The 18,114-nt window shown below is 36.8% G+C and overlaps 1 protein-coding gene across 3 annotated transcripts in view; it reads left to right on the top strand.

Annotated features, from left to right (window-relative positions):
- SMAD2 (SMAD family member 2) overlaps positions 1–18,114 on the top strand; it is an 86,989-nt gene that overhangs the window by 51,225 nt on the left and 17,650 nt on the right. For all 3 annotated transcript variants that reach the window (XM_070361830.1, XM_070361831.1, XM_070361829.1), the window contains exons 3-6: positions 6,415–6,504; positions 7,551–7,744; positions 8,763–8,897; positions 11,123–11,197. In XM_070361830.1, coding sequence (XP_070217931.1) covers positions 6,415–6,504; positions 7,551–7,744; positions 8,763–8,897; positions 11,123–11,197 — 494 coding nt within the window. The remainder of the gene's footprint in view (positions 1–6,414; positions 6,505–7,550; positions 7,745–8,762; positions 8,898–11,122; positions 11,198–18,114) is intronic.

Below are 18,114 nucleotides of genomic sequence, written 5' to 3'. Positions count from 1 at the left end.
TACTGTACATTTTTTCAACTTAATATTTTATTTGAGAGATCATTCCTTGTCAATTCATAGGGAACTTTATTATATACTAAATTAATATATAATTTTTTTGTTGCTACTTTCCATTTTTATTATTTCAGTGTCTGAATTTTGCCCCCCCTTGCTTGTATTTTTCGGTAAAATTTTCAGATCATAAAGTGCACAAATCACGGTGCTCAGTAGGTTTTGATTTGACAGATGCACATAGTCAGTTCAGTTGCTCAGTCGTGTCCGACTCTGCCACCCTGTGGACTGCAGCACGTCCGGCCTCCCTGTCCATCGCTACAGTATATCAAGATAAAGAAGGTTTCGTTCAGTCACTCGGGAAGTTCTTCCTTCTCTTTCTTTCCAGAGGCAACTACTGTTGGGATTTTTTGCACTTTGAGTTGGTTTTGTCCCTTCTCGAACTTTATGTAAATGGAATCGTTCAGAATCTAGTCTTTCATGTTCAGCTTCTCTGAATCAAATATTTCTGAGATTCATCCATGTTGTGTCAATAATTCTTCTTTTTCCAGATGTTTTGCTTTTGAAGATCTTTTGCTTCCCATGTGGCTCCAATGGTAAAGAACCCGCTTGCCAATGCAGGAGACTTAAGAGACGAGAGTTCCCCTGGGTTGGGAAGATTTCCTGGAGGAGGGCATGGCAATCCATTCCAGTATTTTTGCCTGGAAAATCCCACGGACAGAGGAGCCTGGCAGGCTGCAGTCCATGGGGTCACAAAAGAGTCGGACACAACTTAGTGACTAAACAACAACATACCGTAGATCTGTGGATAACTTCTCATTACATGCCATTCTTGTTAAAATACATGATGATGAAAAGTGACGGAGTCCTCTTGGGAGGTCTTGAACTACATGTCCCCGAACATAAAGACTAGAAGGAAAGAGAAAATTGTCCTAAGTTTGGTCTGGTTTTTTTTTTAGTGATGTAAATTGAAAGCCATTTCTGGGAAGAAATTAGCATTTCTAGAAAAATTTCGGCAATTTTCTAACCTCTTCTAAACAACCAGGCACTTACCCACCCACCCGCTGATTGTCAGGCACTGTTTTGCTCTCTTTGTTAAATATGCTGTGTGTACTTGAAGCAGATTCTATAAATGTCAGTTAGATGGTCGTTGATAGTATTGTACAGCTCTTATTATGATATATAGATTTTTTTTTGATAGTCTGACTGTCCTAAGAGTTAGTGAGATAACTCTGATGACTGATTTGTTCATTTCTGTCTTTAGATATGTCGGTTTTTACTTCATGTATTTTGAACTTTTAAATGCATACAGGTCTACTGATGAATTGGCCCTCTCAATGAAACATGTCTGTTTATCTCTGGTAATATTTTTAGACATGAGTCTTACTATTTCTGGGACTATGCTTTATTAAACTCACTGCTTATATGAACTGTATTTCCACTCTTGTGTTTTCAGCCCATCTGTATGTGTAAAGCACACCCTTTGGGTAGGCATTTTGCATCCTGTATTCCTCTGACACGTGTCTCTTCACTGGAGTGTGTGGTGCGTTCATGTATAATGTTAACGCGGACGGGCTGGACCTGTGCTTTGCTTCACTCTTTACACTTTGCTTTCAGTTATCATCTCTTATTTATTCTTTCTTTCCGTTGGACTTATTTTTTAGTATTTTGTTTTATTAATAGTTTTCTCTATGCTCTTTAGTTATAAATTCTTTTGGCAGTCTTGAGCATTTCCAGACAGGAACTCCAAAGGGTCTGTGTCACACGACAAGGCCTTAGGTTTCTAGAAGCCATGTTAGAGTTTGGTCAGGTCTTCTACTGGCTGTTTAAGTAGGGGGTTGCTTTCCCAGTGATAGTATGTATTTTTAGCTTCGCAATAGTGTAGTAATTCTAAAAAGCCTCCTGTTTCTTCTGCTGCCCTTGTCATTTAAATTACACCCGCATGCCTTTAGTTATAGGTTTTTTTCTGTTGTTCGTCGTCATCTTTCTGTAGAAATGAAGAGCTGAAATGAATACTATCTTTTATATTTGCTTACATACCTCTACTTTCTAGTTTTTTAAAAATTTCCCCTGTGGTTTAACTTACATCTGTTGTCATTTCTCTTTATCCTGAATTTTGTTGATTATGGATTTTAGGTTGAGGGTTTTTTTCCCTTGGTGCTCTTTAAAGCTGCTATTCCATTACCTGCAGGCTTCCATTGTTTCTAATGAGAAATTGTTATTATGCCTCTCCATGTATGAATTGTTGTGGTTAGGCCGCTGTCAAAGTTAAAGCTGCGTGTCGTTGGTTAAAGGTGATAAAAAGCAAATTTTATTCAGTAACTATTGCCATCGGGGTGGTAAGATGGGAGCCCAATTCCAATTTGCCCAGAGGTGACTGGAATAATGAGTAGCACGGGGGTCAAGGGTGGGGTCTGCAACATAGTCAGGGAAGTGAAAAATTATATACACAAGTAGGCTAGAGGTTTGGTCAGTGTCACTGATGTAGGCCATCTGTGTTTGCCGAAAGGCGTTTATCAGAAGTTAGGCTTCTGCCTTTCCTTAGAGGGCAGACTGGGAGGCAGACAGAGGCCCTTTTTTCCTGATGATCAGTTACATTTCAAAGGAATGGTTTTCAGGTCCTCCCCTCCTGAGTTGTAGGAGTCATATATACATTTCAAAGAGACAGGAAGGATTTACAATTGTAAGCTTTTTTAAATAGATGCTCCGCAGGAAAAGGAGGTCAGAAGCCTGTGTATCAGTATTGGCTGGGATAAATGGTAAATTCTTTTGGCAGTCTTGAGCATTTCCAGACAGGAACTCCAAAGGGTCTGTGTCACACGACAAGGCCTTAGGTTTCTAGAAGCCATGTTAGAGTTTGGTCAAGTCTTCTACTGCAGAGGTTTGGATGGAGTCCTTTGTGTTTCGAAAGAGTTTTCATACTTCTCACCAGCTTAAAGATTTTCTTTTCAGCGTTTGTTTTTAGCAGTTTGACAGTGATATGCCCTAGTGTGTTTTTGGTTGTTTCATGGGTGTTATTTTTAAACTGCTTATTATTCACTGAGTTTCTGGGAAGTATAAGTTTAGTTTTTCACTGAAGTTGAAGAGTTTCAGCTATTATTATTGCAAATATTTTTGTCTGTTCTTAATTGTCCTCTTTTGGGGACTGCACATGCTACTGAGACTTTTGTTATTCAGTTTATTCAATTTTAATTAGATAACGTCTATGGATCCATCTTTAAATTCACTGACTCTTCTGTCTTCTCCCTCCATCAGGTTAATTTTTAATTTCTGACTTTGTAGTTTTCAGTTCTAGAGTTTTCATTTGTTTTAATAGTTTCCCTGAGATTCCTATTGGTTCATTAAGTCCATGAGCATGCTCATAATAGTTACTTCAAGATTCTTGTCTGTTGATTCATCTTAGTGGGTCTGTTTCTAATGGCTGTTTTTTCTTTTAACCAGAGGGTAACAGTTTCTTATTTCTTCACATGTTTAGTATTTTGTGATTTTTTTTTTTGTATTGGATATTTGGGACAAAATATCATAGAGACTAAATTCTCTTTATCTTTCTCTAAAGAGTGTTGATTTTTGTTCTTACAAATAGTTTTGGGTGACCTTAAAGTGCAAACTGCTTCTGAGGAAAGGAGTAGCTGAAATCTGAGCTTAGTTCTTTTAGACTTTCAAGTGCTGGTTTTGAACAGGCCTCCAGAGCCTCTCCCACAGGGACAGTTTAGGGTCTGGCCAGAATTCACACTCCTGTTTTGATGTCCCCCCCCTTCCTTTGTGGCTTCTTTCCTTCATTATGGGATTTCCCTCTTCTTTTTCCAGCCTTTCCGGTAGCCCCAAATCCACCCTCTGATTCTGCAGCTCGTTAAAAGCGCTGTTTTCTGCTTCAGGTCTGGTTCCCTTGGGTAGCGTCCACTGTGGGGCGCCTTTAGATACGGAGCCACGCAAATGCATCTCACCTGGTGCAGGACCCCCGTAGAGAGGTTGACTTTCCTTCAGTTTGTGTCTGTTTTTTTGTCTCTCCACTGTTATCAAATAGTTGATTTTATTTTGTTTTCAAATAGTTAATTTTATTATATTTTGTTTAAAGGCTGTCATTTTTATCCACAGGAAGGTTTGCCTGATTGAGGCTGTTCTACTGCAGAACCTCCATTCTGTTTTGTTTGTGTATTCCTTTATTAATTTCATACAGTTCCCACTATTGAAGATTATAATGTGTTTCAGGAACTAGTAGAGCCAGTTGCTTCTTCGTGGATATTTTCTTGGTCATTCTTGTAATTTTTTTTGATATGTTATATGTTGGGCAATTTTGTTTGAGTCTTAAATTTTTTTTTAAATTCTTGTTTAGAGTCCATCAAATATAGAAATTAGGCAGAACTGATATTGCTATGTTAGCTTCCTATTTAGGAAGATGTATGTTTTTCTCTTTGGTTGATTTTTATGTTCTTTAGTAATAAAGCGTTTATTTTAGTAGTTTTGACACATTTATAATTACATTTATCCTAGGTATTTTGTATATTTTGATATAAATTGATTCTTTAAGAAAATTTTCATATATAAATGAGGAAAAATTTTACTTGATAGAAGCAAATTTATTATTTTTAAATAAACCTTCCAGTTTGCATGAGAGAGATTGATTGCAATGGTCAGTAGAACTGAGGCTTAAATGCCCCATGATGGCAGTGGAAAAGTAGCCGAGTTAAGAGTTGGGACGTAGTTCTGTCTGCCTCTAGATTGATTGCACGCTTTTAACAGCTACTGTTTATTGTTCTCTGATAAATTTCAGGGCTTGAATAAAGCACAGCTTAAGCTCTTCATGCCCTGTTATATTTCTGCTTCTCATGTCAGTTCCAGAGTTTCTTGAGTGAAATATTTATTTTAGCCTCAAGAGCAGAATAGCCACATTATGTACTCTTCTCAGGCATTTTCCTTCGGCTGTTTTTAAAGAGAGGAAGGTGTATACTGTTCCTTCGGAGGTTTGAATTCAGATTCATGAAACACCAGAGTTGGGTTGGTTTCATTGTGTTGTAAACCACTTGGTGCTATATGTTTCCAGTAGATATTTGATAAGTATCTTAAATAAAAGAACCATTTATGTCATGGTTTTGTAGTCAGTGCACCTTTGGGAGAAAAAAAAAGGTCTGAATTAGCCTCCAGTTTGGCCTTTTCTGACTTTTGTAGTCTGAGAAGTGGAAGTTAAACTTGTGAAGCCTAAAAAATCCAAGAGAATCTGTAAAAATGTCTCAACAAGCTGCTCCAAAGTGTCTGAAAATGCATTTTGCAGAGCCACCCCGAGTGCAGCTCAGTAACCCTGCAGGAGGCCCTGAGCAGCCCCGCCGGCCTGGATGAGTTGCCCAGCCTCAGGAAGGCAGCGCTTTTCACCAGTGCCCTTTGAAATGTTGAGTGAGTGAGCTCGTTAGCAAAAGATGCTCAAAAGTGGTTTTGAGATGTTTCTTTCTCTTCCTTTAAGTTTTGATGATTTTGTAACAGGTAAGAAGTTGGAATGGAGTTTCAGAAATTGTCTTTTGACTCTCATTTTTTAAAAAGTACGACTTGCTATCTGAGACCCCTTTGGCAGTCAGTACTTCGATTCCAGACTGTTTATTAAGCTCTTCTTTTCTCCTCGTCTCACACAGATGAAGTGGTGGCAGGGAAAATAGGCAGACTGATATCTGGACTGTCGTTGTTCTGGAAAGAAATGTGGAAGAAAAATTTTGATTTTTGAAATTTCAAATAAGATTTTTCAAAAAATCTTTCTGGTGTATGTCTTTCAGGTGAATTGATGAAAAAAACTAGATACAGCAACTTAGTCATAGTGTCTTTTACAAATTTTGTGCTTTCACATATCTTTAATCCTTGTAGCAATTTCTTAAAAATTTTCAGGTAGTGTGCTACGCTAGGATGATGTCAAAATCCATTTCCTTGTCCTTTGTAGTTTTAAGAGCAATAATAATTTTCAGTAAAACTGAATATGTATGTATCTTAAATAAGCTTGAAATTTTAACTGGATATATGTCTGTTTTAATTGAAATTTTATCTTTGTTAAAAATACCAGTTGACATCCATTTTTAGATTTTTTTTTTTAAACTGCATTATAAAATGAAGCACTGTTAGTAAGACTTAATGGCATAGGATCCTCTGTTGTGAGTAGAGGAAATTGGAAAAGGCACAGGTATGATTTCATTAAGCTAGAGAGCATTGGTGTTCACATTTTAAAAACATAATCATAATTTATCTGGAGTCACATGTTCCATTTATTGGCTTCCTTCATATAGAAAATATAGAAATCAGCACTAAATGCCCGTGAAAAAGTGAAGCAGTGTATATTTTCTGGGTGAAGGAAGTATTCTGTACATTTTCCATGTTTTACATCATGGTAATTTGAATAACCATGCTTCCATGTTCACATCAATTTTTTGTTTTTCAATTTATGCACAGCACTTGCTCTGAAATTTGGGGACTGAGTACACCAAATACGATAGATCAGTGGGATACAACAGGCCTTTACAGCTTCTCTGAACAAACCAGGTGAATATTCTGCCCTCTATGGAATCCTAGAGATCTTGTGGGAGGGAGGGTGTTTTGGAAGACCTAACGTGGGTTGCTTAGTATGATTTTGCCTAGGATGTTTCCTTAATGTAAAATAAGGCATGGCATTTAAAATAACTGCTTGCCAGTATTAAAAATATATTAAATGTTTCTGCTGATGTGTTGATCAATGAAATTCTAGTTTTGAATCTTCTTTAAATTACTGCATCCCCTAAAGAATTGGAGCTTCGATAACTATATTCTCATTTTAGTGTGAGGGTAGATTATAATCTGTTGTTGGCCTAATTTTCCAGTAGATACATAACCAGTTTTTGCTAAATTTCTTGCTGTCATCTAAATCTCATCTTTATACTAATAAGTACATGGTTATTTACTGAACCCCTTATGTCACAATTAATGCTAGGCTGACTCGTTTTGGTTCTTTATTTTTTTTTAATCACCTTATTCTCTTTTTGAGCATATTGGTATTTGTCCATTTCATCTCATCATTTTCATCACCATCTGCATTTATGTGTGAGCTATAGAAAATATACCTCAGTACTCAAAACGGTCACAACTGGGTAATGAACTACGTTAGTTTTAGTAAGTTACTTTACATTGTTGTTGGTATTTATCATTCTTCACACTAGTTCCTTTTTTTGATAATTCAGTCACCTACAGAAGTAATGCCCTTAAGTCTCCCTAAGTAAGAGTTTGAGTCACTAGAGATAGAAGTTGATAACATTTTTCAAGTGTAGCTGTTTGAGACTTTTTTTAAAAAACATTTTTTCCCCAAGCGGCTCCCTGTTCATTGATTGACATTTGAGTCATTTATGTAGCATGTTTATAAGAAAAATACCCTAGTGCTGCTGCTTACCTTTATGTCAGATCCATAAGATAGTCCGTTTTTCTTCCTTGTACTCACTAAAACTAACTAAATGTCTGTCATTCCTTTCTTTATGCTCTTAATGTACTAGTTTAGCCCAGTTGAGTATGTTTACTTTTTTAAAAGTTCCCATCTTTCTTTTCCCCTTGCTTCCCAACAGGTCTCTAGATGGTCGTCTTCAGGTGTCCCATCGAAAAGGACTGCCTCATGTAATATATTGCCGATTATGGCGCTGGCCTGATCTTCACAGTCATCATGAACTCAAAGCAATTGAAAACTGCGAATATGCTTTTAATCTTAAAAAGGATGAAGTATGTGTAAACCCTTACCACTACCAGAGAGTTGAGACACCAGGTAGGAAAATTAGTTTTTTTCCCTCGTTTTAGTTAAATGCTTGAATTTAAGTATATTAGGTACTCTTACACCTAATTGACCCAGGAAAACTTTGGTATAAAACTCTAATAGTGAAAAGTGAAAGTGTTAGTTGCTCAGTTGTGTCTGACTCTTTACTTCCCCATGGACTCACCAAGCTTCTCTGTCGGTGGCATTCTCCAGGCAAGAATACTGGAGTGGGTTGTCATTCCCTTTTATTCCTGACCCAGGGATCAAACCCAGGTCCCCCGCATTGCAGGCGGGGATTCTTTACCATCTGACCCACCAGGGGAGCGTAAAACTCTAATTAAAGTTACCTTGAATTCAGTATATTTTTTGGCAGTAATTAAAAATACTAAAAAAATGTTGATTATATGTTATGGAAAATATATCTTAGAGGGAAAGATATGTTAGTTTCTTGAAATAACATTTCACATCAAAGTACATATCTAGGAAATTCTAATCCTATAGATAGCAGTCTGCTTAGAACTGAGTAAGTTTCATTACCTATCTGCTGCATTAACTGTTTTAATTCATTTTGCTCTTTGGTTTTTTGATGTACTTTAATGATACCATTTGTAACTAAGCAGTTTAGTAAAACTCAGCAGGACTTACAGTTTACTTACTCAGTTTACTTAGTACTTGAAACTTACTAGAATGCTGCTATATTTAGGGGGAAAAAAAACTTGATTTTACAAATCTTTCTGCAACCTTTCCAATGAGGATTTATGAACTTCTGTGGTCGTTTAATATGATCAGGATCACTCTTTCCCCAGAAGTACGAGGTAGATCAGAACTTGGAGATTTAGATTGTGGACTTCGTGGTAAATTAAAATCATAATCAGGTTTGTCAGTTTCTCAGCAGCCGAATAATACCAAATAAGTCGATCCTAAACTTCAGAAAGTAATCGGGCTAATTCTTCCTTGTGTGTGGAAGCTTCTGGTAGCAGGGCCCGCTCTCACCTGCTTGCCGTTGACTTGGACTTCTTGGCTCTTTCAGTTCTGCCCCCGGTGCTGGTGCCCCGGCATACGGAGATCCTAACGGAACTGCCCCCTCTGGATGACTACACCCACTCCATTCCAGAAAACACTAACTTCCCAGCAGGAATCGAGCCACAGAGTAATTATATCCCAGGTATTTTTGCCTTCTGAGTCTCCTAAACTGTGAGATAGATACAAATTTTGTTCATAAACATTCATCTATTAATAATAAGTTATGGTTTGGCTTTTAAAAAATTTTAGTTCTGCAGACATAGCAACATGTATGTTGTAGAGGAAACTTATATTTTAGTTCTTTTTCATCTGAGACTCAGTAATGCCGAAAAATAAATGAACTACATGATTCTCAAATTCCGCTCTATTACATTACATGTCCAGTATAAACTAAAGGTGTAAGCATGAGCATTTAGCTGTATATGGGATTTTTTGGTGTTTGAATTTTTTTCTCCGTGTGTAGTATTTATCTATTCCACTTTTATGTTTTATTTATACCACTGAAGATGTGTAAGGAGCTTCAAGTTTCAGCTATAGTGAGAAATTGTCTTAATGTGTCTCATCATGGAAATAATGCTTGTTCATTGGAGGTAATTTTGAAAACATAAAGTAAATAAAGACTTTTTAAAAACAGCTAATTTTAAGGTTAAAAAGTGTTTTCTGACTATCTTAATGCTTTTTTCTTTTATTACTATTTATTCCAAAAGAAGATTCAAAGCTGCTTTTATTGGGAAACATAAACATTTTGAGGAGTTAGTATGGGGCAAAGAGTTTGTTGTGGAAAATGGGGGCTAGGACAAGTGGAAGCAAGGTGAACACAAGGCATTTTGTAGGGAGAGGAATTTGGCTGTAAGTAGTTACATGTGAGTAGTGTGTTGGATTGAGGGAGTCCTTAAATCTGATGTGGAAATTAGTATAATTCAGCAATCCTTAGGAAACTGAGGTGTAAGCATTCGCTCTTGTAAGACACCTACCCAGTGATTATGTAGAAGGATGTTAGTCAAAATGTTTGACTTTTACCTGTGGAGGTATTTGGGCTGATTTTCCATCATCTTTGTTTAAATATGGGTCTTTTACAAAGTGGAAAATCACATGTGGATTATACTTAACCTGCTTTTCTGGACAGTGGATCTTTACCCAGCTCCAACTGAGAGCAAAACCTTGGTGTTCACTTTTTATTCCACTGCGAAAGAAATTGTAACATTTCCTCCAAGACACTAGTATTATACCTTTGTTGTTTACTATTTTATATATAAATAATAATGGAGAAAAATGAAAAAGAATAGCATATTTATCAGTTCAGTATTTTTCCCTATTTACACCTTTGAGACATTGTGGTTAAACTGGCAAAGCTTAGCTGTTTTTAATTTTATTTAACTTTTAAAATAGCACATACTGTATATATTCTTATTTTTATATTCTTTGTTGTTCGAGTATTACTATGAAGGAATTTATTTTATTCTCATATTAAAAATTGGGGGGCACTGACATTTAAAATGAAAAGTTTGATACTTAAGTTAAAACTTAAAATTAACTTATTGAAGAGAGATTGTTAAGAGCTCATGAAGGAGACCTTTAACCTGTATCACCTAAACTTTTTTTTCCTGCTTGGAATTATGATTGGTAAAATTGTATAAATTTTGTATTTTACATGAAGCTTATTCAGATATTGGAGTACTTTCTGAATATAAACATTTTGTCATTTTGGAAATGACACATTAGAATCTTACGTATTTTCAGAAAGTAATTGACCTCAGTTTTGTGTAGCAGCAGTCTTACTTGAATTTTATTTTCTGCCTCAAGCATTCAGGACTTACTGTCTGGAAATCACTCAAGCAATCCACTTTTTAGATAGAATTCAGGCTAGACCATTCCTGAACTATATTACCGTATTTTGCCCTATAGAACCTAGTATAGTATGTCAGCCTGTATTACTTTGTAATCCTGAAACCTGTGTGCCTATGTTGTGTGTCTAAGTACCCATTTACGACAGCCATTAGTTAAAAAATTCTCTTTGGTTACTAATTTCTTTTAAACATTCTGATTAAGAACAGGCATCTTTGAAGTTATATTTTTGGCTCTTGCCCCAGAAAATATACAAATGAGAATGAGCCAGATATGTAAATAATGCTAAGAAAATATGCACAGAGAGCTCAATTGTGTTACAAGTGGGTTTTAAGGATTCACCTATAAGGTTTGGGTCAGAACCTGAATCATAAGCCCTCAGTATCCAGTACTGCTTTTTATAGTGATGTTATATAACGTTCATATGTTATTTGGAGTGATTTGTTGGTATCTTTGGTAGCTGGGAGAAAAGGCATTGAGATTAAATTGAAGCTGTACTTGATTTGTTCTAAACTTTTGTAGAAACGCCACCTCCTGGATATATCAGTGAAGATGGAGAAACAAGTGATCAACAGTTGAACCAAAGTATGGATACAGGTAAAAAATATTTTCAAAATTACTCAGTAATTAAATACACAATTTTGTCGTGTTTGAAATTCACTAAAATTATTACTAACCCTTATATTTAGAAAAGTTGGGACGCCTGTCCAAAAAAATGGAATCTTTTATTTTGATTTAATCATATTTGAGCAATCAGAGAGAGGACCCTCTTTGTCAGTGAAAGATTAACATGTACTACTCTGCAGAATAATTGTTAAGATTTTCTCTTATTAGAGTTAAATAAAAATCAGGGAACACTCAGATATTTTTCAAGTGTTTTCAAGTGTGCTTCTGTTTAAAGTTTTAGGGACTTTATGAATAAATGTCTTTGTGATGAAAGACTCTAATTAATTAACCCAATAACAGGTTTTCAGAGGAACTTGGAAGTAAGATAGGGGGATCAGCTTTTTAGTGCTCTTTTAACTTAATAGTTCTGACTTATAGTAGATTGTTTACATAAAGTACCTTGTATATTGTACTTGACCTACTTCAATTTCTAATACTTAGCTGTCAACTTTAAACACAATGAAGAAAAAATTTTTACATGTAATAAATGTTACACACATAGAAAAGTTGTTATATAATAGAATGTGTATAACCCATCATAACTAGTAGGTTACCAGTGAAGTAGCTGTGATGTACCTGTAATTGTGTATCTTGATCTATTCCATCTTGGTTGCATCTTAAGGATTGGACACCTTAATATCACAACCTGCCAAGTTATAGCATAGCTTTTCTACGCAGTTTATACTAAGGCATTCTATATTTATGATAATCTAAGTGATTTTCTAAATGGCAAGGGCTTGGGTGGTTGGCTTTACAATAATTCTGTTGCTTAAATTCTTTCATTATTTCGATTTCCAAGTTAAGAAATTCTGCTATAGCTAATCATACTTTATAGCTTTTCAGAATAGTAAATAACGAAGAAAAGTAGATGATGATCATTTGATATAGCATGTTGTGAATCTTTTTCTTTCTTTTTTAATTGTGGCTGAATGACTTATGGGGTTCTTCATTCCCTACCCTCAGCACAGAACCCTAACCACTGGACCTCACAGAACTGTATTCCTAAATCAGCCATGTTCCTTTTTGCCCTGTGATAGACAGTTGCTTCTGTGACACTTAGACATGAATACCATAAAAATATACTCTGATGACATCATTAGTCATCAGGGAAAATGCAAATAAAATCATGACATATCACTTCACACCCTCTAGAATGGCTGTAATCAAAAAGTCCAACTCTTTGTGAAACCATGGACTGTAGCTGCCAGGCTTCTGTGTCCATGGGATTTCCCAGGCAAGAATCCTGGAGTGGGTTGCCATTTCCTTCTCCAGGGAATCTTCTGACCCAGGGATTGAACCCAGGTCTCCTGCATTGCAGGCAGATTCTTTACCACTGAGCCACCAAGGAAGCGCCGTAATCAGAAAAGAATAAGAAGAAGTCTTGATGAAGATCGGAGAAGTTAAAAGTCTTCATACGTTGCTAGTGGGAAAATGGTTCAGTTGCCTTGGAAAGATTTGCTGTTCTTCAAAGTTTAATATAGAATAACAATAAGACCCAGCAGTTTCACCCGAAAAAATTGAAAGCATTTCTAAACTAAACTTGCACATAAATGTAAGCATTATTCATAGTAGTCTGAAAGTAGAAATGACCCAGATTGTCTATCAGATGATTAATGGATAAATTAAGTGAGTTATATCCATACTTGGGAATATTATCCAACCACATAAAGGAATGAAATGCTGGTGCATGCTACAACATGGATGAACTTTGAAAGCATTATATTAGGTAAAAGAAGCCAGGCACAAAAGGGCATAAGGATTCCAATTAGTGCCCATTGGATAATATAGGTGAAACATCCAAAGAGCAGTAAGATGAATATAATCACTGGTTAGGCACTTCCGTGGTGGCTGAGTTGGTAATGAATCCACCTGCAGTGTGGGAGACCTGGGTTCCATCCCTGGATCTAGAAGATCCCTTAGAGAAGGAAATGGCACCCCATACTAGTTTTCTTGTCTGGAAAATCCCATTGACAGAGGAGCCTGGTGGGCCACAGTCCAGGGACCTCTCTGGAATGGTGGAAGGTTCTAGGTGTGTGCTGTCCACGTGGCCACATGCTTCTAGGAGTACTTGACATAACTGGTGCAGCCAAGAACCTGAATTTTTATCTTCATTTGATTTAAACAGTGACACGTGGCTAGAGGCTGTTGGTAACCCAGCTGATGGCTGTCGTACAGGTGGTGTTTGGGGTCAGAGATCAGCTGTCTGCAGGGCTGCATCTCCCGGAGCCAACCCAGTCCTGAGCAAGTGTTCAGGCTTAGAGGACCATGGCCATGCCCATGGGTGACCCCACGTGAGAGCACTTCTGCATATGCACACCTCATCTTGGGACTGTGGGGCAATGGTGCAGCGGGAACAGCCCTCACTCACTGCCTGGCTCTCTGGACCTGTCTCCCCAGCTGCATGGAAATCCATGGTCACCGTGTAGGCCAGAGCTGGGAGGATGGGGAGGCCACAGGCCAGCTCCTCTCCCCATGTCCCAAGGGCTGCCGATGCCCGGCTGACCATGCGTCCACCTGCCCGCAGCTTTCCCTGTGCTTCTGAATGAATGCGATCAAAAACACACTTTGTGTTTGACCAAGACCAGGTTCACGGATAGCCATTGTGATGGTGGTAGCCACTGCCTGTTGGTGGTGGCCCAGACCTTCATGAACTTTTGCTCCACATCCAAGCACAAGTTGGGCAAAGACTTGCCCTCCAACAAGCTGATCTATGCCAAGGACATCCCTAACTACAAGACTGTAAGAAAACCTTGGACTGTGTGGATCACAACTAACTGTGATCTCTTAAAGAGATTGGAATACTAGACCACCTTACCTGTCTCCTGAGAAACCTGTATGCAGGTCAAGAAACAACAGTTAGAAACGGACCAGTTCAAAATTGGGAAAGGACTGTGTCAGGCTGTATATTGTCACTGTTTGTTTAACTCACATACATCATGTGAAAAGCCGGGCTGGATGAATCATAGGCTGGAATCAAGATTGCCGGGAGAAATATCACCAGCCTGATATGCAGGTGAAACCACTCTAATGGCAGAAAGTGAGGAAGAACTAAAGAACCTCTTGATAAAGGTGAAAAAAGGAGAGTGAAAAAGCTCAGTTAAAACTCAGCTTTCAGAAAACTCAGATCATGGCATGTGGTCCCATCACTTCATGGCATATAGATGGGGAAATAATGGAAACAGTGACAAACTATTTTCTTGGGCTCCAAAATCACTGTGGATGGTGACTGCAGCCATGCAATTAAAAGATGATTGCCTTGGAAGGAAAGCTGTGACAAACCTAGACAGCGTATACAGAGATAGCAGAGACGTCTGTAGTCGTGTCATATAGACATGACTATACGACCAAGGTCTCTATAGTCAAAGCTATGGTTTTTCTAATAGTCATGTACAGATGTGAGAGTTGGACTGTAAAGAAGGTTGAGCCAAAGAACTGATACTTTCAAACTGTGGTGCTGGAGAAGACGCTTGAGAGTCTCTTGAACAGCAAGGAGATCAAGCCAGTCTTTCCTAAAGGCTATCAACCTTGACTATTCATTGGAAGGACTGCTGCTGAAGCTCCAGTACTTTGGCCACCTGATGGGAAGAGCCAACTCATTGGAAAAGATCCTAATGCTGAGAAAAATTGACGGCAAAGGGAGAAGGGGGTGGCAGAGGGGATGGGATGGTTAGATGTCACCACCGACTCAATGGACGTGCCTTTGAGCAAACTCTGGGTGATAGTGAAGGACGGGGAAGCCTGGCATGCTGCAGTCCATGGGAGCCCAAAGAGTCGGACATGACTTAGTTATGGTAATGGGTCAAAATCCAGTGTGGGGGAATAAGCTGAATCAAAATGAATTCATTGTTTTGGGGCTAGCTTTGAACATAACCTAATATTTCTAATTCTGTTTCAATGGAGGAAATGTTACTATCTTTTTCAAAATGACACATTTAAAAGTATTTACTCTAATGACAGTGACAGTGTGAATATTTGATTCATGAGATGCTAAAAAGTTGCTTCAATACTAGTCCTCCACCTGCTATCTATTATTCTCTTAGTGCAATGACAAGAATTTTCTGACTGCTGCAGGATCCCAATTTAGAACAAAATTGACCTCTCTTTAAACTCTGGTCCATGCTTTTCCTGAGGGAAGACATGATTAAATTAATCTTTGAAACCCTTCTGGAATAGGAGGAGTTAATAGTTGGGGGCATTCCCTGGTGGTCCAGTGGTTAGGACTCTGTGCTTGCACTTCAGAGGGCACGGGTTTAATCTCTGTTGGGAGAACTAAGATCCTGCAAGCCTCGGGGCCAAAATAAATAAATTAAATTAAAAAAAAAAATAATAAAGCCAGAGGACAAATAAAGTAAAATACAGAACTGTATGAGCAGGTACATGTTATTTTTTGCTTTGCTTTGTGTTTTAATTTCTCTGGTCAAGCCTTCATTCTTTAAAGCTTGTGGACTTTAGGGATCAGGCTGAATGAACATCATAAGAAATACAGGTTTGGTTTAGTTCTAACCTTTTCTTCTTGCAACCTGGTCATTTTGTGTACCCCTAGATAAGGTTCACATGCTATACTCAGAAGACAGCATCTCTAACCAGATGCATGGCTGCTGGATAGCATGACTGGCCTCTGAACTAGACTGCCTGGACTTGAATTGTCCCTCTGCTCTCTGCTTGATGATGTAGGCACCAGTTTCCTTATCTGTAAACTAGGGATAATTATAGAACCTAACTCATAGTAAATACTGTATGAGTGTATTTAGAGAAAATATAAAAAAGGTGAATTAACCATTAAAGTTGACTGCATGGAGATTAGAAATAAATTGAGGGAATTGAGATCTCAGAGCAGGAGCAGTTGATTGTCATGATTAGGATCTTCTCAAAATAGGAAAGTAATTTGCCAGGAAAAAAGGGTCAGGTTTGTGAACTTGAGAGTAATGGTCTTACTGGGTGTGCCATCTCTGCAGTGTTTTATAGTTTTTAGCATAGATGTATAGCTGTTATGAGATGCATACTTCACTGTTTGAACCTTTTGCTGTTATTATAAATTTATTTTTCAATTTTACTTTTTAATTGTTTATCCCTAGAATATAGAGTAAAATTTGATTATTGTCTGTTGGTTTTTTTTCCTGAACTTTGCTAAAGTCACTTTTCATATCTAGTATTCTGTAGATTCCTAAGATTTTCTGAAAACAGTTTTACTTCTTGCTTTCTCATTTTTATGCTTTCTTCTTTTTCTGTCCTGGCTAAGACCTACAGTAAAGTATTGAATAAAAATACTAAGAATGGATATTTTTACATTGTTCTTGATCATAGGGTGAATACATTTAATAATTCCTGAATAAGTGAGATGTTAATTATGGATTTTTAATAGATTATCAGACTGAAGATATTTCTTTCTGTTCCTGGTGCTTTGAATGTTTGTAATGATGGCCGTGGAATTTTGTCCATACTTTTTCTGCGTCTCCTGAGAGGATCATACAGTTTTATTCCTTTTTGAAGTGAATTTCACAAAGTGATTTTTCTGATAACAAACCAATTTTGACCTTATTTGGTTATGATAAATTGCACTTTAATAAAAATCTTTGTGGGTTTGATTTGATAATTTTTAAAAGGATTTTCAAATCTAAGTTTATAAGAGATTTTGGTCTTTAGTTTTCATGTAATGTTTTTGTGTAGCTTCAATATCAGTAATGGACTCTAAATTGGATGAGATTTTCTCCTATTTTCTGAAAAATTTTGCATAGGATTGTTACTTCTTCCTTAACTACTTGATAGCTCCTACTAGAGAAACCATCTCTTAAAGGGAAGGGTTTTTAAAATTGGGAGTTGTTTAGATTCTCTATTTTCTATTTTTCATGTAGGTTTGGTAGCTTGTGTCTTAAAAGATATTTGTTCATTTCATCTGAGAGGTAAATTTTATTGCTATAAAGTCATTTCTAATGTTTTGTTATCCCCTTGATGTCTGCAAGATCATGCAAATCTTGATTATTTACTTAAAATACTGATAATTTATTTTTTTTCTTCTTGATAAATCTTGTAGGGGCTGTATCAGTTAATATTTTTAAATACCCAGTTTTGGACTTGTTAAATTTTTCTATTGTGTTTCTCTTTTTACTACTTGATTTGTTTCTATTCTTCATTATTTTCTTCTACTTAACTTTGCATTAAATTTGGTCTTTTTAGAGCATTGTAGTTTAAATTTAGATAGTTGATTCTTTTCTATTTTTTTCCCATTGATTCTTTTCTAATATAAGCTTTTAAAACTGAAAATTGCCTTCCAACCCTTATTTTAGCTTCATACCACAAATTTTAATGTTATTTTTCATTATTATTTGTTATCATTTAAGTATTTTCTAATTCCTCTTTGATTTCTTTGATCCATGATTTTTTAGAAGTGTAGGGGCTTTCTAGATAGCTTGTTGATTTCTAGCTTAATTCCATTATGTTTCATGATTTTAGGCCTCTGGAATTTACTAAGAATTATTTTATGCTGTGGTGTGGTATACTTACTTTGATTTACAGTTCCACTTACAGTTGAAAAGAATTTTGTGCAGTTGTAGTGTTCCTCTAGGTGTCATTGTTGGTTGAGGTCATTGCTGATACTGTTTAAATCTTCTTAACTCTGACTTGGTTCTAAATGTGACTTTGGGTTTCTCTCTTTCTCCTTTTAGTCCTGTCAGTTTTTGCTTCATGTATTTTGAGTCTCTTATTAAATGGTGCACATTTCGAATTACATCCTTCTGATGAAGTGACTCTTGTTATAAAATGTGTCTCATATAAACATAAACATCCATCAACATTGTGTATAAATGATGAACCCAAGCTTTCATTGGTTCAGAGATCTTGCTTGTTTTCGT

Source organism: Bos mutus, chromosome 24, assembly GCF_027580195.1.
Source record: "Bos mutus isolate GX-2022 chromosome 24, NWIPB_WYAK_1.1, whole genome shotgun sequence".
NCBI classification, from domain to species: domain Eukaryota; kingdom Metazoa; phylum Chordata; class Mammalia; order Artiodactyla; family Bovidae; genus Bos; species Bos mutus.
This window is presented reverse-complemented; position numbering and strand designations above follow the sequence as displayed.